General features: G+C 40.0%; 1 protein-coding gene across 3 annotated transcripts in view; it reads right to left on the bottom strand.

Moving 5' to 3' along the window:
• Positions 1-22,803, bottom strand: part of KDM3A (lysine demethylase 3A) — a 54,017-nt gene that overhangs the window by 15,137 nt on the left and 16,077 nt on the right. Inside the window, exons 9-17 of one of the 3 annotated variants that reach the window (XM_080814576.1) lie at positions 22,054-22,106; positions 18,684-18,847; positions 16,285-16,805; positions 10,720-10,924; positions 6,987-7,201; positions 3,637-3,789; positions 3,406-3,501; positions 2,897-3,024; positions 1,091-1,286 (exon numbers count right to left, since the gene is read on the bottom strand). In XM_080814576.1, the coding sequence (XP_080670702.1) occupies positions 1,091-1,286; positions 2,897-3,024; positions 3,406-3,501; positions 3,637-3,789; positions 6,987-7,201; positions 10,720-10,924; positions 16,285-16,805; positions 18,684-18,835 (1,666 nt within the window). In that variant the 5' untranslated portion in view covers positions 18,836-18,847; positions 22,054-22,106. The remainder of the gene's footprint in view (positions 1-1,090; positions 1,287-2,896; positions 3,025-3,405; positions 3,502-3,636; positions 3,790-6,986; positions 7,202-10,719; positions 10,925-16,284; positions 16,806-18,683; positions 18,848-22,053; positions 22,107-22,803) is intronic. The other 2 variants (XM_080814574.1, XM_080814575.1) reach the window with 2 other exon arrangements.

Genomic DNA, 22,803 nt, shown 5'->3' with positions numbered 1-22,803 from the left:
ACTTTTATTTTTCACATGTATAATCAGATTGTCTAGAATATCAACAGCTTTATCATTTTCTTCCAATCCTAACATCTTTTCCTGTTTGTCTGCCTTATTGCAATAGCCAGGAATTCCAGTACAATGTTTAATAGTGATGGCAGATATCCTCTTATCCCTGAACAGAGGCACACTGTTTAAAAAACTATTCAAACAATTAAAAAAAAAAACAATCATTATGATGTCTGCTGTCAGTTTTATTGTAAAAATTCATTAATGATTAAGGATGTTCCCTTTTGTTCCAAATTTATTTTTTTAAAATCATGAATACGTATTTAATTTTACTACTTCCTCTGTCTTGTCATGTAACTATTATATTTTCAATGTTAAATGACATCTGCATTTCCGAAGCCCTGGTTGGTTTTACTGTAGAATTCCTTTATTTAGAGTTCTGAAACTTTGTTTAGGATCTCTGCATAAAAGAAATTAACCTGCAATTTTTCTTTCTTATAACATAGCTAAAAAGCAGAATCACCTAAATTCTAATTTAACGGTATCACTCCAAAGCCTATATTCTTTACACTATCATCAAGCATCCTAAGACCATAGGACAGAAGAGAAAAATAAAACTGAAGCCACAACATTCTAATTAGAAAAAATAGGAACAACAAACAGGATAAGGACAGAAAGGTCGAAATCATTTATTAAAACAAGTCTCAGCCCAGTCCTTTCTTGCCAAACACAATCTCAGCCTAGAGTTCAACTGTCAGCAGAAGTTCTACCTTTTGGGACTGCCCCCCACCCCCCCTAATGTAGGCTCCACATTCAGCATGGAGTGCAACATGCGGCTTGAACTCACAACCCTGATATTAAGAACTGAGCTGAAGAAGAGCTGAATGCTTAACCCAGGTGAGTCACCCAGGTGCCCCTTGGGATTGCATTTTAAATATACTTGCATTTATGACAGGTCTCCCTGGTGAATACAGGGAACCACTCCTTTCCACTCCACACACTTCTAATCACACTGCTCTCACAGCAACTGAGGTTGCCAATCCCCTCCGAGAATGGACTGAAGTTCCCAGGAACCCAGAGGAAAGCAGGAAACCCTCACCTTTGTTTTCCTTGTTGACGTTCCCGCTGGTCAGGTCTGCGAGCCAGTTTAAGGGAGAAGTGCTGGCAGGGCAAGCAGGCTTCATGCTGCTGGCTGGCTTGGAAGCGGCTTCCCCAGCCACAGGCACTGGCTCCAACACCAAGGGATTCTGCTGGAACACGGCACCAAGAGTAGGTTTTTCTCCAGCAAAAGTCGTCTGTGTTGAGTTTAAAAAGAGAATTTTCCACAAGCTGAAACATTACATTTCCATTTCCTTACCTTCTCCCCTAACAGCTCACCAGTGAGAGAGAAATATCCCACACAAAACCGCCTAATAGCCCTGGACATCATCAAAACTGCAGGACTCTTAAAATAATAGAGCACAATTAGATCAAGTAGAAGAGATTTTAGTTTTTGGGTTTTTTTTTAGCTTTTAAGTCTTACTGGTGAAAACAAAAGACATGTTAAGAATTTAAATACAGCAAGATTTCCCTCCCTAACCCTAATCAACCATTTCCTGCTCATACATATCTCTTATCACTCCAACTACCATGTTGCTTTAAATAATGGCCAGTTTGTGCTTAGCTCCCCTGTGAACTCACAGTAGCTGGAATAAGCACTCACAATATGGTTGCTGAATGAATGAATGAGTGACTGAGGCAGAGCAGGAACGGTACAGCTCTAATTTCAGAAGAAAATGAGATGCAGAGGAAAAAAAATGGTCTTTTGTTTCAGCATAGCATAGCAAGCTTTAAAAATGAGATAAACAGCTCTTAAAAGAACTCAAAAATTAAAAAATCTAGACAGAGCACATCACTTATTTTTCTGTTACTTAGAAACTGCCTTGACTTAGCTGATGAATTTATACAAACAGAAGAAGAAAAACCAGTCAAATTCCTGCTGTGGTCCCCGCCTTTTTTTTTTCTCTACATGTGATGGATTTCTGTGATACTCAATGATCAATATTGTTTATTATTCCTCTGTTGTTTATTTTTTTAAATGTAGGCTCCATGCCTAGCGCAGAGTCCGACATGGGGCTGGAACTCACAACACTGAGATCAAGAGTCAGACGCTTAACCGACTGAGCCACACGGGTGCCCCCACTCCTCTGTTGTTGATGAGGAAGCAGAAGCATATTGAAATAAGCTCATGTCATGCAACTAGAAAGTGGCAGAATAAGAGTTCAAATTCAGTCCTGAATCTAAAGAGCACAGCTCTTCTACCTCTACTGCCTTTGACACCACAGCTTTATGAAAAATGTGGAATTCTGCTTATCAAGTACAATGTGGGTGAAGACACTGAGGAGAAGGGGAGGAACGGAGAGAGAATAGGGTAGATATGATGGTTGCAGATGAAGGGGAAGCTACCAGGAAGAGACATGTGAGCACCATAGAAATGCACAGTTTTTATGGTGAGTGATGGGTATTTAAAATTCATTCAGTATTATTTCCTTTAACTTTTCAAATATATATTATATAGATGACATATACTTGGTAATTTTAAACGATTATCTTAACTCTGTAAAACGTAAAGTTTTTTACAAACCCACATAAAATTCAACAGCAACTTATTAATTAAGATAGAAGATATTTTTGCTTTTTCAAGGAATAAAAATTAAAACCTACTAAAAGAGGCTACAGAAATTAGGTCCACAGAAATGTGAAAAGTGAGAATGGGTCCATGAAGTATCACATGAAATGTAGGAGCTGTTTCTTTCCACTGAACACTGTCCCCATGTTCCTTTCAAATATACTACAGAAATCCTTGGGTTATCTGGAAAGACAGACAACAATCTCAGGAACAGTGAATCTAGCAAAAACAATATACCTGTTTTATGTCTTCCTTGGAGGCTGGCTTTGAGAAGAGTTTGAATTGCCTGTTTGAGCAGGGACAATTTGCTTTTATTCCCCATTTTGCTCTCACAGAATGAACAATATCTCCAACATCATAGAGGGCTAAAAAAAGGACAGAGACAAACATCTCAACAAGGGTATTAGGCACTTTCAACCTCAATATAACAAAGCAGAAACTGGTATTTCCAACAGATTTATTTATTTATTTATTTTTAAAGCAACATACTGCTTAGATTCTCTCTCCTTTTCATACTAACTATGCCTTCCCCTGCAAATGAATCATTTTCCTTCCTTCTACAAAACTTCACAAAACCTTAATTAAAAAGTTCTCAGGGCATGATTTAATACATCTCTGGACAATTTACGGCATATACTAAGTTAAGTTATCAAGTAATTATACTACATAAAGTAAAACCAAACCACCAGACCCTATGAGCTAACCAAAACAAGGCGGAAAGAACATCACTGCAGCACACGAAATACCTTTCCCAGGAATGATTTGTGTAGGCATTAGGTTCTCTGGTTCATGTATCTGACTCTTAACACATCTTAGCCAAGAGAAAGTCTTGTAGGCAGCACCTGCAAAAAATGATTCATAGTAATTGCTCCTCATGGACTCTGGCATGCTTCAGAAATCCATCAACCACAAATCAGTAAAAGGCTTCATTTAAGAGTGTAAAGGGGAGCTTGGAGGAGAATCAAGTTATTTCTCACCTTGTTGGCAATTCTTCCTCTTCATCCGGTAGCAATCCACACATACTCCAAACCCACACCTAGGACACACCCAGTGCAGGTTGAAGATAGTGGTGTCACACACATCACACATTTCCCGAACACCTTTGACAGCTCGCTTCCAAGCAACCTGTCCTACAAAAATCAATAAATCACTTAGTCTTGGGGAGGAGACGATTTTTGAAATACCGTGAAAGGGTAGGGAAACTGATGTCATTCCTCCCTCTCAGTGGAGTTCCTATCAACTCTGTTCAGCCTTCAAAGACCATCTCAAATAGCCCCCCAACCTCTCCCCACTCAACCATGAAGCTCTCCTGGATTCCTTCAGCACTCTCATCAACCTGGATTTGTACTTTAGACTCAGGCTTCTTCACACTGTATACAGTCAGGTGTGGCTTTACCTCTCCTTAGGAGAGGAAGCTCTGTACAAGCAGAATCCCTGCTTGAATGGCTGTGCCTTGTCCCCACCGACTCTGCACGGTGCTGGTACATACGAAGTACTGCAGAAGTAATCAATGAAAAAAGCAGCAGTGATTACAGAAGCTGCAGTTCAGACACAGGTATTACACAGCAGTGGTTCTTTCACCTTTTGGATCATGAGCCCCTTTCAGAATCTGAAGACAGCATGGACCATGCTTCCTCCAAAGGAAAAAAAAAAATGACTCAGATACACAAAACCAACAGATTGTCAGGTTATTCCCACAGGCCCTGAATCCACTCACACAGCCTATGAAAAATCCCAGGGGGTTAGGGAACCTGGAGGGAGCAGCACATTAACTTAATAATAGTACAAAGTTGGTTTCTTCATGGGCCAGAGCCGGAAACCTGATTTTTTTAGTGTTAATAGTGATGCAGGCATCCAGGACTGACTCACACTAACCAAATAACCAACAGGTTGAGGCACAATCCAAGATTCTACAAGGTGGTATCTTCCGTGGCAGTGGCCAAGCTCTCTGATAACTAGATGGGGGCACCTTCCAGGACTGGGTAGGACATCATAACCCTCTCCCCATATGGAGGAATGCCAAATCAGGTATCAGAAAGCTTCAGAGAGTATGTGCAAAGGGAGGACATTTTCCTGTGTCACAGAAAAGCCCAATGTTTGTTAATCAGAAAGCTCTTTTCTCTCTCTCTCTCTCTCTCTCTCTCGAATAAGACTGGATCAATACGGTTACATTCTTTTTTTTATGGAAAATATCTTCTTCCTAATCCAATCTGTGGTTTATTCACTCTTTCTTCCAGGAACTGACCAAAACACAAATGATCAACTTCAGTTTTTACCAAATTAACCCAACTGCTAAATGAACCTCTGCCATTTCATTATAATGTAACAGCTCACCGCACAATACACAGAGCTTTAGACATTTTACAAATGAGGTTTTATGAACTTTCCCTTAGTCACTTGGATTAGACTATTTTATTAGATATTCTTAGATCTCTTAGCCACCCATTTAACGATTATTTGTCATTGAAAAGGCAGGATAAATGTATAAAGGTTGACACCTGCTTCCTTATCTCAGGATCAGAGAATAAGCCCTCTAGGAACATCTTACATTGCATTCGTCAATATCATTCACATGAGTTCCTCTCTTCAACTGACCAGCTTGTCACAGAGGAAAGAGAGGAACCAGACAGGCGAGGAGGAAGGTTATCCTATTTAAATCTTTAAGAACAGAGTTTCTTAATTATACTCTTAAAAGACAACTATCTATACCTTTTTCTGTACATTATTCAGACAACTTCCCTTGAATAAAGGAAAAACATCAGTTGCTTACAACAAGCCCTGCTAATTCAGGAGTGAAGCTACTAATATATTTCAAGTGTTTCTACACTGCAGCTCACTTAGATAATACCTACCTAAGAAGTAACTTCTAAAATCAGCTACTTAAGAATTTCTCTTTAACCTCACTACTTTTACTTAAATGTATATAATTAGGAAACTCTTTATCTCTACTAAAAATACAAACCAGTGTCACTCATCCTAAATAAAAGATTACAGAGAAAAAAACTTCAGTAAGATCCTTAATTTGTCAGAGTCTCTTCTCCTCCAACAGAACGGAGTGATTCTATAGCTACTCTTTACTTTGACCAAGTACTTTGGCTCATGACTTTGGCTGTCCCCCAGAGCTGACGATCCCATTCTCCTTCTAGCTCTGAATTCCTGCTCCTCAGAATGCCTGTGTTCCCATTCTGCAGACTTGGAAATTTAACAGTATCCATACCTATCTAGTAAATTATTTTTGTGAAACTAGTTTCAACTAGTTTCTGGTACCTACAACCAAAATTCTCAAGATGGTATGTATGGATGCTTGTATTGAAACATATTTGGGTTACGCAAAGTCTGAAAAGATACCTAGGAGAAATGAAAGGCTTCACTTTTAAGTTTCAACCATTCGGGAAAGATAAAATGTGGAAGGACGCCTGAGACTTTAAAAATAACTGCTTCTGGGTACTTCTGGCTAGATACCTTACTTTTACAGAGGCATAAAAAAGAGCCATGTTCTCCCAGACATACCTTGAGATGTCACAAGGGAGCTCTGGTTCTCATGTGTCACCCACACTGATCCCTGTGGTTTACTGGGCTGCCAGATCAGTGTGAGAGTACTCTTAGAGAGAAGACACTGACATTCACCCAAGTGGAACCTCCACGTATCCTGTTAAAACCCTGACTCTAAAGGGAATCCTTTTTACCTGAGTTTGTTCTCACTCTCATGCCTGTGACCCAGCCCCCCCAGATTCTGATTCAGTAGGTCTAGAGCCTGTGTGTTCTATTTTCTCTGAAATGCATTCCTGATTATGAACCTTTGTCTTAAAAATAACCCAACCTGGGGGTGCCTGGGTGGCTCAGTGGGTTAAAGCCTCTGCCTTCAGCTCAGGTCATGATCTCAGGGTCCTGGGATCGAGCCCCTCATTGGGCTCTCTGCTCAGTGGGGAGCCTGCTTCTCCCTCTCTCTCTGCCTGCCTCTCTACTTGTGATCTCTGTCAAATGAATAAATTTTAAAAAATTAAAAAAAAAAATAACCCAACCTAAGGCCTCTTCCCCTTTTGATGAGCCCACACTGCTGAGAAAGGCTGTGCAAACTCTACCTCACCTTCACCTTTCTTAACAACAAAGGAGCTTCACTCCTGTCGTAATTACCCCAAAATAAACCCCAGAGACAGTGACTGATGAAACCAACAGGCAGTTATAAAAGGGAAAATGCAACCTCATTATACCAGAATCATCCAAACTTCTGGATACAAATGAAACCCATGCAGTTAGAACGTGGGTGTCATTTAGAAACAAAATCAAGTTGGACTCAAAAATCCTACCCCCTAAGAGATGCTCTTACTGTGTGGCTCAATAGTTGACATAGCTTCCTTTTCAGAAATCACCATTTGACAGAAGTGGTCTCCAATGTTGGCCAGGATATACTTTGCAGTGTCCAAATCAGTCCCCACAACGTTTTTGGTTAAAGGCAACCACAAGCCAATTGCTTCACTGTCATACTTGTTTGGTGTTAAAAAGCCTTCTACCCGCAACACACCATGTTTGTTGAACTGTAACCTAGAGGAAGTAGAGGGGAAAAAAGTGTGTTACATACACACAAAGTTGATTTACATCTTGTAGTTACTATTTAAATCAACAAGTTCCTTCCCAGTTTTCTATCATCTCCATGGCCAATCACAGCCTATTGTTACTACTTGGCAATGTCAGTGGAAAGACTTAAAAAATCTAAAAATTTCCAAGTTTTTCCTCAGAGGACATGGGGAGAGAAGCAGGGGAGAGATGTTTTGCACTTCAACCAAGATCAAATCATACTGCCTCCAGGGGCAGCTGTTAAACCTTCCAGACTTGGGATGTAACAGCAAGCACGATCACAAGTCACCACAGAAGAAAATGGAAAACGTACAGAAGGTAATAGATAATCTGATCAGATTTTAATACAACCACTCCTTCAAGAATAACACTCGGCAAAGGAAGGCTAACCCTAGACAGTCACTGAAGCCATGACCATGTAGATCCATGAGAAATTCAGCACCTATATGAATCCTAGCTGCAAATTATTGTGTAAGCTTCTGGAATTAGAGACCATGTTAAGACAGACCTAAGCACCTCAAGTGGAGCAAAAAGGCAAAATACTTTCTCAAGATTCTCTTTCAACATCTCTCACACCTGTTTTTCCTAAGTACTGGTTTTGAATTTTTCCAAAATTCATTCATATTGACATGTCAATATAGTTGGAGACACAGAAGTAGACATAAAATACATGGTGAAGTAGGTAGGATATGACAAATATCATAACAATCATTAAATCTTATAGGAGCCAGAGAATTACTGACTGTGAGTTTTGTGGGACTAATACTAAGACTTCATGGTAGTGATAATGATTAAGACTGGCCTTACCAGAAAAGGTAGACATTAGCTAAAAGAAGCAAGTCAAGGAAACTGTATTTCATACAAAAGAAAGAAAAATGCAGGGATCTTGATTTCTCCATTGGTCACTGGCCAGCAACCAAGTCTTTCAGCCCATAAGACATACCTAGAAGTTGTACTTTAGAAAAACCATCTGTCCAGAAGAGTGTAGAATGAACTGGAAGGACACAGGGAGTTGCTTAACAGATGCAAATTAATTTAAATCAGTCCAAAGGAGAGATGCAAATTTTTAATTGACGGCCCAAATTAAGACAGTTTTAATACTAAAAAATGAATTCGAAAGCTATTTCAAAGGGGGAGATGGCAAACAGGATTTGGCAATTGGGCTTCAGTAGAAGACCCTAACTGTTTTATCTGCAGGAGAATTTAATAAGAAACAAACTTGAGGAGGAAGCTAATGACAGTGGATATCTACTCTCTAAAAATCAGGGAGAAAAAAAAAGCTCTATTCTTTAAATTATGACATTATTTCTACCAAAGTGGTGAATTCTTTCTAGTTTCCACTAGACTGGCTTCTCCTATGCAACATTAAGCAAAGACACTTTCCTCTTTGAAGAGGTCAAACATGGGAAAACAGCTAAGTCATAAAATCAGTGATTTCTAGATGGATACAAAATAGTGGTTAAAAAAAAGTTCTAGTAATATCTGAAAGAAAAAACTAATTGTTTCCTCCTTAAAAGGCCTCTGCCACTTAAAACCAAAATCAAACAATCTCTCCCTTCCAGTCCGCTTATACCTTTCAGAGCAAGGAACCATAAGGAAACCAAATGTGTAATAGGAATAGATCTGTACAAAGCATAACATTTTGTGCTCTCTACAAAATATACGTCAGAGGGGCGCCTGGGTGCCTCAATGGGTTGAGCCTCTGCCTTTGGCTCAGGTCATGATCTCAGGATCCTGGGATCGAGCCCTACATTGGGCTCTCTGCTCGGCAGGGAGCCTGCTTCCCCCCTCCACCCCTCTGCCTGCCTCTCTGCCTACTTGTGATCTCTGTCAAATAAATGAATAATAAAATCTTTACAAAATATATACATATATGCGTCAGAACCTATGGCATATGCATCTTAACACACTTATCTGTGTAAAAAATTCTCCAGAGAGAAAGTAGAACTAACCTTTATTAGAACTTATTCTGGACCACATGTTATTCAAAATGTTAATTTAAGGATATGCTAACATGCTAGCTGTTATTACAGTTCTAAATATTAGACATTTCATCATGGTGCTTCTGCAATTTACTCAGGAACGAAAGGGGCAAACTACCATCTAAAAAACTCTACAGTTCAGGGGCGCCTAGGTGGCTCAGTGGGTTAAAGCCTCTGCCTTCGGCTCAGGTCGTGATCCCAGGGTCCTGGGATCGAGCCCTTCATCGGGCTCTCTGCTCAGTGGAGAGCCTGCTTCCTCCTCTCTCTCTCTGCCTGCCTCTGCCTACTTGTGATCTCTGTCAAATAAATAAATAAAATCTTAAAAAAAAAAAAAAAAACAAAACTCTACAGTTCATTAAAATGAGCCTAAATCTGAAAGTTACCAGAACAGATATAATCAATGGCCTAAAATACCTGTGCATTCAATTCAGTTCTTCAGCACTCATTAATCTTGATAAAACCAAAGGGGGGGAGGTGAATAGAAAGAAATTCAAGTCAACACTTCTGTTCATGATTAGGACTACTCCAGCCTGAAAATATCTACACTTCTGAGAAAGTGAATCATTCTTAAAGTTAGCCTATATCCAGAACAACACTGACCATTTATCAAAAAGTAGGTGATGACCAAAAAGAAAAAACAGCCTTTTTCTTCACTAATGATAGAAGAATTTAGGGAAAATTTGACTTAACAAAACATAAAAATGAAAGTTTTTGCCTATAAAATTAAGAAAGATTTTTTTAAAAAAAGATATGCTTCTTCCTGCTGGCAAGAGTAGAGAGACAGGAATGTTTAAATGCTGCCAGAGGGCCTGGCCACCGGTGCAACCTTCCTGTAGGGCAATTTGGCAGAACATATGTATCAAAGCCTTAAAACATGCATGGCTTCTGACCCAGTAATGCCACTTCCAGTAATCCTTCCAGGTAAAAAATGAGAGATGGTAACAAGGAGATGATTGTTTCTGAATTATTTTTAGTGACAAAAACAACAAAATAATCTTAACACCAGTAAGAAAATTGTTAAGTGAACTTGTTTCAAATACTGTTATGGGTTCCTACCTAGTCATTCAAAGTTTTTGCAGGAAAAAAGCTAACATGTCCAAGGGGTTCCTACTAAGTCCTGAGAAAGTTAAGATTCAACACAATATATACTATATACCCAAGTAAGTATGCCTAAAAGTATTTTATGACCACAGAAACACTAAAACACACTGAAAAGTTAACAGTGTTTATTTGTAGTGAGTTTTAAAGAAATTTCAGCATTTTTCTATAATGTTTGTTAGTTTTAGGAAAAGAATGTTGTGTATTTAGGCTTTTCTACTTTAAAAACAAATTGAAAGGGAGACTGAGAAGGAAATAACATGGGATAAGATCTAGACACTCAAAGCCAGAGAGTAAACACGCAATCTTCACCCTCTGCAGTTCTAGATTTACTGCTGATAGAAAAGGAAGGGAAAAAAATGCTATAGGGCCCAAATTATCTGAGCTTTTCTCCAAATACCTCACCTCCTGAAGTGAAAGAAGCGACAAAACACTGGTGAGTCTTTCTGCTGCTCCTTATCTTTGCGGAGGCTGTCCAAGCGACACTCTCGGCACTTGGGCAGCTGTGCGATGATGTTCACACAGGAGTCATCCTGTACAAAGGCCTCGCCACTCTGTTGCAGCTTCTTGAGTTTGGCAGGGTCTGTCAAAACCGACTTCCGGGAGGGGGCTAGAAAAACAGAAGATTAAAGAAATGAGACCTCAAATTCTTAAGCCACCCCAACATTTGACTGAATTCTTTTTCAAAGGCCAGCTTTCCCAAAGGGAGAACTCCTTAAATACTGATTCAACTGTAATTTCTAAAACTGGTTTAACATAAAACAACCATCAGAATAATTGGAAAGCTTTACTCGCTTTATAAAATTAATTCTCATCTGGTAAATCCATTTAGCAAGGCAACTTAAAAGCCCAAATTCACCAACTAGTCTCGTAATTCCAAGGCAGTGTACACTTGTATTCAAAATCCTAGATCAGAAAAATATTTTAGGAAGACTCTTCCAAATCAGATATTTAGACTCACTGCAACATTAACAATGCACAGAAATAGGTTCACCTCAACAGACATCTGTGTGCAAGTCAATTCTGTCACTTCTCAAAGACTGTGTTTCAAAACATACAAAGTGTATTTTCTAGAGCATTGTGCAAAAGCTAACCATTCTAAACAGAGTAACACCAAACAGCTTTCCCACATAGGCCCCTGGGTCTATAAAATGAGAGCTATCTTCTAAATGCTTCCAAGAGGTGTCACTTGACCCTTGATATTTCTTCAATTTCCCTCACACATATGTTCCATTCAGGATGAAGGGCAGTGACTAAAGACAGGATTATGATTTTAAGTAAAGGCATGTTTCGAGTTTTAACTTGTAATGGGCAGGAGAATTTGAAACATTAACACAGTTTCTGAAGAAAAAGTAGAGATTTAACAGGAAAGAGTGATCTTTGTGTCAGCTGCCACAACCCAAACAACAAAGAAATGAATCTATTTATAAATCAAGAGCCTTGAGGAGTATTTCATATGAAACCAAGAGAAAAGACCTTCCCTCCAAGGGAGCAGGGATGTGGATTCTTTGGCAAACAAACAAAAAACAAAAACAAAACCCAAGAAACAAATTTTGGGGAACCAGCCGAGCACGAGCTGGGAGAAAGGTCAGTAGTTGTGGAGGAAGATCTCAAAGCAAAGAACGCTTTAAATAAAATAAGTATCTTTAAGAATGACCTTAGCAGTATTCTAATCTTACCTCTTTTATTTTTTTTAAAGATTTTGTCAGAGAGAGAGCGCTTGTGCACGCACTAGCAGGGGGAACAGCAGGCAAAGGGAGAAACTGCTGAACAAGGAGCCCAATGCAATGCAGGAATCAATCCCCAGACCCTGGGATCATGACCTGAGCCTAAAGCAGACACTTAACTGTTGACTGAGCCACCCAGACGTCCCATTTTACCTCTCTTTAAAGTAGAGCCCGAGCACACTGTAGAATGCTAAATGGATACTGTCTTGTCATGACCCCTTAAGCATTCTTAGTGAGTTATAGTGAAAGAAAAGGTACAGCAAAAAAGAACAGAAAATAAAGAGATCAGCAGTTCAAGGATGGCATTTTAATCACTCAGATGCTGAAAAAACATCACCCTCTAGGCTGGACCAGGTTTCACAGACCATGGGCAGAGTCCAAAAGGTTACGGGTCTGCCCTCACTTACAAGAGGAAATACCTGTAAGTAAACAAGTTGTACTATGTAAATCTAGCTCTTTAGCGAGGACAGCAATAGTTAACCCAGTCAATGATCCTCACAAACTGGAAGCAGACCAAGGGAAAAAAGACATGTCAACTTCTGAGGAGTCACACATCTACCGAACAGAAGACAGCTGTTTTTCGACTCAGACTGCTTTTGTTTTCTAGCCCCAAACTGGAGAAGGACACAGGGGACAAAATAGCTTCCAGTCAAGTCTTTCCAAACCCATAAACAATACCAGTGGACACAGTGTAGAGATCCTGATCACATTCACCCTCTCTTCAACCAGACATCCCAGTAGATAGCATGCACCAGTACATTTAATTAGGTTTTTAATTTCTCTAAAAATAACTTCACCTGTTGTACAGCTGAACAACATATAAAGACAAAGCAAGACTCTGTAACTCATTTACATACCGATAATGTGCCTATCGATGTAGAATTTTTACTGTTTCTTTACATAATATTAATTTGCCTCAAAAACTATCTGAATGTAAGGCCTGATGACTCAAAAAGAGTAATAAAACAGAGCAGAAATATGCTTATGAATATTCACTTTCTTTGGAGGGTTACATAATTCAAGAAGAAAAGTATAATCTTATGCAATTAATTTTATGCAAATTAAGAGCCCTATCAACTTAAGCCTAAGAATGTAGAAGCTGGGCTAGAAGTATTACTAGGCCAAGACAGGTTTTCCTACTCCTCCAATTCTGCATCCAAAGCCCAAGAGTCAAATCTATCCATTTTCTTTCTAGCTTCAGAGGCCTGAAGTAAAAGCTAAATTGTGGATACATTTGTTTCCTACTTATCCAAGTGCATAGTGTTTTTTATTAAGTTTTCTAAAAGCTACCAAAATCCATGCTAATTTTCCCACACAGCTGACAATTATCAAAGGTATTTTTAAATTGTAATAGCTCTGAACCTTTTGACATACCAAAGCCATTTAGTTCTAATTAATAGGTGAACTTGTATTAACTACAATCAGTGGAATGCACCCTCAAACTTAACAGAAGTAGTACGAAATACAGTATAGCACTTCCTCTAAAGAGTACAGGCATACCCTGGGGACACAGCAGATGCGGTTCTAGACCATCTCAATAAAGCGAGTACCACAGTAAAGCAAATCAAATGAATTTTTTGGTTTCCCAGTGCATATTAAAGTTATATTTACACTGTACTGCAGTCTATTAAGTGTACAATAGCCTGGATCCATCAAAAAGACATTATCTATGGTAGCTATAGTCTTACAAAACGTATTTCTTAAATAAGATTTGTAATTCAAAATTATTCCTTGATCCATGGGCTGCAGAAAGGTGCTGTGTCAGCCGGCATGGAAACATGAATTTTGTGTATCTCCATTAGAGCTCTTGGGTGAAGAGGGGCGCTGCCAGCGAGCAGTAGTATTTTGAAAGGTATTTTCTTTTTCTGAGCAGTAGGCCTCAACAGTGGGCTTAAAATATTCAGCAAACCATGTTGTAAACAAGCATGCTGTCATCCAGGCTTTGCTGTTCCACTTACGGAGCACAGGTAGAGTGGATCTGGCATGAGCTAAAGGCCGTAAGGTTTTCAGAACGGTAAATGAGCACTGCTTCACCTTAAAGCCACCAGCCTGTTCTCGGAAGCTTTGAAGCCAGGTGTTGACTTCTCCTCCCTAGCTATGGAAGTCCTAGCTGGCATCTTCTTCCAATCTGTCGTGTAGTGCAGCCACCTTCGTGAATGACCTGAACTAGATCTTGGGCTTACTTGCTGCAGCTTCCCCATCAGCACTTGCTGCTTCACCTCGCACTTTTATGTTATGGAGACAGCTTCTTTCCTTAAGCCTCATGAACTGACCTCTGGTAACTTCAAACTTTTCTGCAGCTTCCTCACACCTCTCAGCCTTCGGAGAACTGAAGAAAGTAACAGCCTGGCTCTGGACTAGGCTCTGGCTTAAGGGAACGTTGGGAGATGGTTTGCTCTTCCATCCAGACTGCTAAAACTTCTCTGTATCAGCAGTAAGACTGTTCTACTTTCTTATCATTCGTGTGTTCACTGGACTGGTACCCTTAATTTCCTTCCAGAATTATTTTGGATTCACAGCTTGGCCAACTGTCTGGCATGACAGGCCTAGCTTTACCCTGGCTTTTGACATGCCTTCCTCACTAAGCCTAATCATTGCTACTTTTTGGTTTAAAGTGAGAGACGTGCAACTCTTCCTTTCACTTGAACCCTCAGAAGCCACTGTGGGGTTATTACTTGGCCTAATTTCAGTATTTTTGTGTCTCAGGGAATAGCCAGGCCAGAGGAAAGGGAGAGAGATGAGGAAATAGTTGGTTGGTGGAGCAGTCAAGACAAATGTAACATTTATCAACTACGTTGGTCATCTTATATGGGTGTAGTATGTGGTGCCCCAAAATAATTACAACAGTAACATAAAACATCACTGACAAATCACAATATATAATGATAATGAAAGGGTTTGAAATAGTACAAGAATTACCAAAATGTGACATAAGGATTACAAGTGAGCAAATATTGTTGGGAAAATGGTGCAAAGAGAGACCAGGTTAACACAGGGTTACCACAAACCTTCAATCTGTAACAAAACAAAACAAGCAAGCAGTACCTGCAAAGTGCAACAAAACAAAGCACAAAGCACAATAAAATGAAGTATGCTTGTACACAGTTCTTAAATTGTGAGTGCAGTAGGGCATCCCCTTAAGCGCAGAAACTCTGCCCAGTGTTTGAGTCTGTCCTTAAAATCTTTAACCAAAAGCCATTTTTCTAGAGATGGTCGTATAATTCTTTAAAAAAAAAAAAAAAAAAAAAAAGGCAGATCTGAACTACTTGTATGAGCATTAAGTATCAATTATCTCTTCCATCTCTCTCTCTCTCTCTCTCTCTCTCTCTTTTCTTTTAAGAGGTAGGGAGGGAGTGGGAGTGGGGAAGGGCAGAGGGAGAGGGAGAATCCCAGGCAGGCTCCATGCCCAGTGCAGAGCCAAAATGTCACTTGATCTCACAACCTTGAGATCACGACCTGAGCCGAAATCAAGAGTTGGATGTTTAACCGAATGAGCCACCCAAGTGCCCCTCCATTTCTTCTATCACACAAAAATCAGTGAAAAACTGAAGATAAAAATAATCATCAGATTACTTTAGATTTTGTTTCAAAATTATTTTTTTACAACGAGAAACTGGGAACCACTTCTTTACCACTCTAACAGGAACCAATTAAGTCATCTGATAAATGCATACATAACGGAATCCTTGCAGCCTTTAAAATGTTCATAGACACCTATACTAATTCACAAGGTAAAATTGTTGGCATTAAACCTATTTGTGTAATAGTCTGTCTGTACTTCTAATATACGTGGAACCAGGTACACCAAGATATTAACAGTAATCATTTCTGAGGAGATTTTGGGATGTTACTTTCTCCTTTGAATTATATGAACTTTCTTTTCCTTTTTTTTCTAAAGATTTATTTAGTTATGAGAGAGAGAGAGAGAGCGCGCGTGTGTGCATGCAAGTGTGCACAAGCCAGGGGAGAGGCAGGGAAGAAGAGAGGGAGAAAGAGAGAAAATCCTCAAGCAGACTCCCCAGTGAGCAAGGAGCCCAAAACGGGACCTGATCCCAGGACCCCAAGATCATGACCTGTGCCGAAATCAAGAGTTGGCAGCTTAACCAACTGAGCCACCCACGTGCCCCTGTCTGAACTTTTTCTATAGTCATTTTCACATTATTTCTCATAAGGTAAGAAAATATATTAGGTACCCACTACCATCTCTTACCTTCTATTAATAAAGACAAGTAGAAACACTCACCATTCTGGATTTTATTGTTGCTTCTTGTACAACAGCTTTCATTATCTATTTTTACTGAGGATTCCTTCAAATTCTGTGACCGGCATCCTAAAGCTGAAGGTTCTATCAACTTCTTTTCCACACAACTACTAGGGCTATTACTACTGACACCTGCTTTCTCTTCTGGCTTATCTGAATGGCCATCAGATGTGGAAGGTGCATATTCTAGGTGCTTCTGCAGTTCAGGAGTACTGGCAATTTCCAGCTCTGCCGTAGAAGGCTTTATAGGTAAGCACTCCACAGAAAGGTCAGTTGATGACTGAGAAACAGATTCCAATTTGTTTTCCTTATCAGTGTTGGTCTTCAGCTGGGTACAGCTACCTTTTGGTTCACTAAGGGGTTTTAAGTCTTCTGTTCCAATCTGAGAGAACTTGGAAGACAGTAATCCTACTTTGCAGACCATGTCTGGTTTTGTTCTCAGTATTTCAGGCTTTGTATTGAGAGAGGAAGAAAGTTCTTCTGGTAAAATCTGTTTATGACATCTGAAACAGAGAATATGAAAAACTAGCATCTAGGTCTCTTTTACCTCTCCTCTACCTTTCGAAAAAATTGTTTCGTACCCTAAGGCAACCAATACGAAAGAGAAAAAAATGCTTATGTTATGAGAGAACAAAGGATAGGTTTCTGTGAGCTGGAGTTAAAAATAATCAATGGCTCTGCAAAAACATCTTAAACACTTAGGAAAATACAACCCTAAATCCTATGTGTACATGCTCATAAACCCTTCGCTACTTCAAGTTAGTTCTATATATCACAGCGTAACGAACCTTAGCTCAAACAAAACCAAACAAACTGAGCATCACATGGAACAAAACCACCAGCAGCACAAAACCCAGCCTACGAACAACACGTAACTAGCCCTGACACTGTGTAATTCCATTCTCGTTTGGTTAGTGATCAGGACTCAAAGCAACTGAAGAGCCAGTTGATTACTTGCTTGTTCACAGATGATCTGGTATTCCTCCTATCATCTACCCTAACAGAGGGTATCCTTGAAAAACTTTCGTTTCCCTGAAATTCATCCTCAAGTTGTTTCCCCAGCAAAACACAAAGTCCTTTTTCCCTAATAACTTTTTTTTCCATGCCTCTAACAAAGGATTTCATCCTTGGGAAGAAAAAACAATTTTTTTGAGCTCTATGCCCAACTGGGGCTTGAACTGAGATCAAGAGTCGCATGCCCCACCAACTGATCCCATCTTGGTGCCCCAAGAATTTCTTTAAGTACTCACTTTAGACTTGGGTATACAGCATTACTGTTCTTACTATTCCCTCCTTCTACTCTGAAGACTGCTCCTCCTTCCGTCTGGCAGCTCTGTGGCTACCTTCCAAGCTCACCCCCGATAGCCCACTTTCCTCCCAGTGAACCAATGTGCTCAGCCACTTAGCCCCCTTACTGCAGTGCTCTTCCAAATCCACTTTTCTTTTCTTTCTTTTTTTCTTTTAAGATTTTAGTTATTTATTTGAGAGATAAAGAGGGGGCATGAGTGGGGGAAGGGCAGAGGGAGAAGCAGACTCCCCACTGAGCAGGGAGCCTGATGTGGGGCTCTATTCTGAGATTCTGGAATCATGACCTGAGCCAAAGGCAGATGTTTAACCGACTGAGCCACCCAGGTGCCCCAAACCCACCTTTCCATACCATTGTCTCTCTGACCTATATCCTAAGCTTTTTATCAACTACCTACACAGGCCACCACCTATTCTAAGAGGGAGTATTCCCTTAAAACTCTTGTCTGTGTAATCTTGTAGCCACTTTAAATCTCTGGTTACACATTACATTTCTCTCTCCTTTTCTTCACCTATAAATTAGCAACCTATTCCTCCTATGGCTACTGCATCCTCATTTCCATGACTTATTTTCTCTGCAGCCATGTCTTTTCACCTGTATTTGAGGTCTGAGCTGGTAAGAACACTTACTATCACTATGTCTCCCTGTTCTCCACACTCCACTGACCTCAGTCTTCCACATACAAGCAACCTGCTCCCTTTCCCTTAAAGCAGACATTTATTCTCCAGCTGTCTACAGCATTCCAATGGACTCTTCTCACTTTATCAAATCAAGAAGTTGCTCTTTCCTCACAACTCCTTCATTTTTTTAAAAACATTTTCCACATTGTTCTGTATGCCTATCACCCTTTTTACCTCTGAAGGCACGAGACCAATTCAAAAACTCTAATGAAAAACCTTCCTGGACAACCTGAGATGTGACGAAGGGCCAGTCATTCCACCAAGCATAGTGCACTACCATCTCTCTCTGAAACACCGGCTCCGGGGCAGAGGTAAGCTCACAAATGATGAACCATGGCTAAAATCATTTTCCCTCTTATTACGATTGAACACCTTTAACAAACAACTCTACTTACCCTTGAGGAATTTTTGCTCCAAGGTTAGGTGGCGAGTTGGCAGCCTGGGGAGTGCTCTGCTGCCTTGGGTCCTTACTGGGTGGAGTTGCTGCAGTGCAGCCGAGCAGTATCTCCTTAAAGACTGTTGGGGGAACGGACTGCACAGGACACATACTGGGAGAGGCCTAGAAGATACCAAACCAACAGACAGTAAAAGGAAAATTCCTGGTTGGGGAATTATGAAGTCCTAGCAAGATTCAAATTTATTTGCTTGGTTTAGTATTAAATAAGCACAATACCATTTCCAAATAGAAAGAACAGGACAGCAGAACAAGTGATAAATCACAAAATTAAGGACTTCTATCCAAAGGCTGTTCAATAAATCATGCCAGCTTTTCACAAAACTTGAGTCTTCCTGCAAAAGATCACCAGCTGATCTTTTACAGACCTCAGACTCATTATGTCAGGAAAATGCAGTCGAGTGGCAACTCTTTTAACAATGCAATGCAGAAAAGGGAGTTTTAACTGACAGTCTTCAGATGGTAACAACTTCACAAGCATTCAGTTCAGCATTACTTGTGTGCCTACCACGCACTTACTGCACAGGCTGGCAGGAGACAAGACCATCTAGGACTCCTGCAGGCAATGGTGCCTACTGGGTACCAAGAGAAGCCTTTACAATGCAATAAAGGTTGAGAACCATGGTTCTTGCTCTTATATGGCTCTTCAAGTCATACCAAGTCATGACAAGCCTATGGTACAGAGCTGGGACACCTTCTCTTTTCACGTAGTTGTATCTTCACAAAAATATAAAAAATGGACCCCACTTCTTCCCAATTTACACTTTCCCACCAGGGAAAAAGCAGGAAGAGATTAAACTCAACTCCACATGGGCAGCCTCAAGCTAAACCAGGAGAAATCATTCCCTCTCTTCACCCACCTCTTTGTACGCACTTCTTTAAGTCCTGTGCCCTTCCCAGTAGCAACCCTTTCATTCCACAATGACCTTTACATTTACCTTAGTACCAAACTCAACCTGAAGAATCTTCCAAGTTTCTTCATCTTCTAAGAATTCGTTTCTAAATTTGAGGTAGAACCTGACCTTAAAACTTGGTAAGTTTTTAAAACTTCACAATTCTGAGTATAGTTACATGTAGTCATTCATGAATCTTTCTCGGACATTTAACTCTGGCAGCCTTGAAAAGAGTGCCTAATGTATGTTAAATAGAAACATTTGAATAATAAGAATTTACTTAATCACTATCAAAGTTTTGGCATGCTTCAAACTATTTTAAAATACAAAACTATCAGTTCACGTATTATTTCAGTCAACTCAATTATGGTTACGTATTAACCTACTGTTCCCCCAAAAAATTTTTTTCAGGGGGAGACTTTGGCTATCCTAAGAATGTCCTTGGGATGGTCAACTTTAGCTTTCCGGCACTCAGTTTCTTAATCCTTAAACTGAGGAAATTAGAGAAGTTTAGTCCTAATCAAGTCATTTTTTTACTCTGTTTTAGAATTCTGGTATCACCCATAAAACAATTACCCTCCCAAAGCTGAACTGCCAAATCATTTCAAAATGCTCACTCGAGGCACACTTCCACCAAGCATCAGCCTTTGTATCCCCTTCCTTGTTCTGAATTGTTTAGAATTGATGCAATAACACATACCTTTTCTTAAATTACTTTCCTGAGAGTAATCTCCTTAAGAAATTTTGATTGCAAACCTACAGTAACATACTGAAGAAATTTAGATCGCACAAATTTTTACTCTGCATGACAGCCACTGTGCTACTATAGTCAAAAACCCCTTCTTCTCATTTCCTGTATCCAATGAACCAGTAAGTTCTGCCTCTATTTCTAAAATATTCATGGAATCTAGCCAATTTCTTTCCACGCCACCACTACTACCCTTGTGTCTCCTAACTGGCCTTCCATTTTTGCCTAAGTGTTCAGCCTCCTACTCAAATTTATTCTACCACAGAGCAATTTTTATAAAATTTAAATCAATCAGGACGCCTGACTGGCTTTGTTGGTTAAGTGTCTGCTTTCGGCTCAGATCATCATCAGGTCCTGGGATCAAATCCCACTTCGGGCTCTCCTGCTCAGTGGGGAGCCTGCTTCTCCCTCTCCCTCTGCCTGCTGCTCCCCCTGCTTGTGCTCTGTCAAATAAATAAATAAAATCTTTAAAACATATGTGGTGTGTATGTGTGTATTGTGTATGTGTGTTTGTGTTCCCTGCACACACACATATATAAATCAGATCACAGCTCCACTGCCTACAAGAATTCTATGTGGTCTGGTCTCTGCCAACCCTCTCCACTCAGATCTCAGTCTACTTGTTCACAGTGCTTCAACTACAGTGGCTTCCTTTCTGGTCTCAGATGGTCTAAACTCTTCCTTGCCTGCACGTTTGTACTTGGTATTCCCTCTCTAGATAGCTTTCATGTGGCTCTTTCTATCCCTTCACTCTCAAATCTGCTCTATTGTCACCTCCTCAGAATCTGATTACTCTTTCCATACCAGTGCCCCACAGGACATCCCCTTTCTCTTAATCATGTTGCTGTGTTTATAACTGTCATTGCAATGATACTGTACTTATGCTTTATTTAAATTACTTTTTTATTGCCAGTTGCCTCACAATGAATTGCACACTCCTCTGGGCAAAACCTGCTTCTACATCCACTGTTAAACCTTGTAAAGCAAGCATATAGCAGATGCTCAAATAAGACTGGTGGAATACATGAATGAATGAATGAATGAATGCTTTTAAGCACTTAGTTATCTCAAAACAGCTATGTCAGTCCCGTAAGTCACCCTCAAGAGCCAGGGAGTAATGCTCACCAATATGTCTAACATATATTTCATATTCAACAAATACTTACTGGAAAGATGGATGGAAGAATAGAGGGAAGGAAGTAGAAATCTACTGTTTTTACAATGGTGACTCACCATACCAAGGAAAAGATTTGGAGAGGAGTGGTAACACCAGCACAGTGGTTAAGAGCACTGGGCTTTGGTGGCAGACCTTGGTTGGAATCTGGTCTCTGACACTTCCTAGCACATTGTTTAAGCTCTCTGAGTTCAGTTTCCTCAACTGTAAAATGAGAATAATGAAGCATACTTTATAGGGCTACACTTTACCAAAGTGCCTGGCACATACATCAGCTGACTCAAAGCAGAAAAATACAAAAATTTTCTCAGTATAGTCACCATGTGCTCCAAACAGCATAACTTAGGACGCTTTTCCTTTTAGAAACAAAACATATCACTCTAGAAATTTCTAAGGGTTAGCTCAACAGGGACAGGGCTCCAATTCCAAAACCCATCTCCACGTGCACACCACTGCACTGGCCTCTGACTTGACAAGGGTCAAGGTTTCTTCTTACCTGAAGAGTTTTCCCTGAAGGTCTTCTATACCAGTCATGGCAATAGTTCCTCCCTGCCAGCAGACGGAGATAATATAATTGAGTGTATGATGGTATTCTAAAAAGGACACTGCTGGCTCACTCTACTCAGCAGACTCTCTCAATTAACCAAGCAATGTCCTAACTCTGAGAAATAGTCTGCTAGGCAGAGAAGACCTTCAAGGAACCAGACGTTACTGGCAAATAGGTTTATTCTATGCAAAAGTATTCACCAAGGCAATCAAGAGTCTTGTGTCTACCTAATTCCAAACACCTGTCTTCCAAAGACCACCCTAAAAGTAGACTCCGTGCCAGTCCAACACATCTGGAGAATGCAAACAGTGAGATGTGTGCCAAGTATGTCACTGTACTCACCTTTCACTCCCATATTTAAACGACCTCTCTTTCCCCACCTCTTCCTTTACCAGTCTAGGTCTTTTGAATCTAGCCCCAGCCAGTGTTTCCAAAATTTGCCTGATAACAAGAAACACCCAGGATAAAAAAAGAGGGGGGAGGGTATTTTTTCATATGGAAAAATATACACAACATACTAGAAAGGAATCAAAGAGGCTATAAAACAGTTTGTTTTTTAGTTTGTTTTTTAAAGGCCTCCATGATTACAAAGGAGAAAACAATTTTAAAAAAAGACAGGAGGAGGACAGGTATTCCAAAATGTGAACAGTGAGAGTTGAAAAGAATAAGTGACATTTCTTTCCTGTTTTTCTGGATTAA

This window comes from Martes martes, assembly GCF_963455335.1.
Source record: "Martes martes genome assembly, chromosome: 9".
Taxonomy (NCBI): Eukaryota; Metazoa; Chordata; class Mammalia; order Carnivora; family Mustelidae; genus Martes; species Martes martes.
The sequence above is the reverse complement of the archived record's forward strand: the minus strand, read 5'-3'. Positions and strand labels throughout refer to the sequence as shown.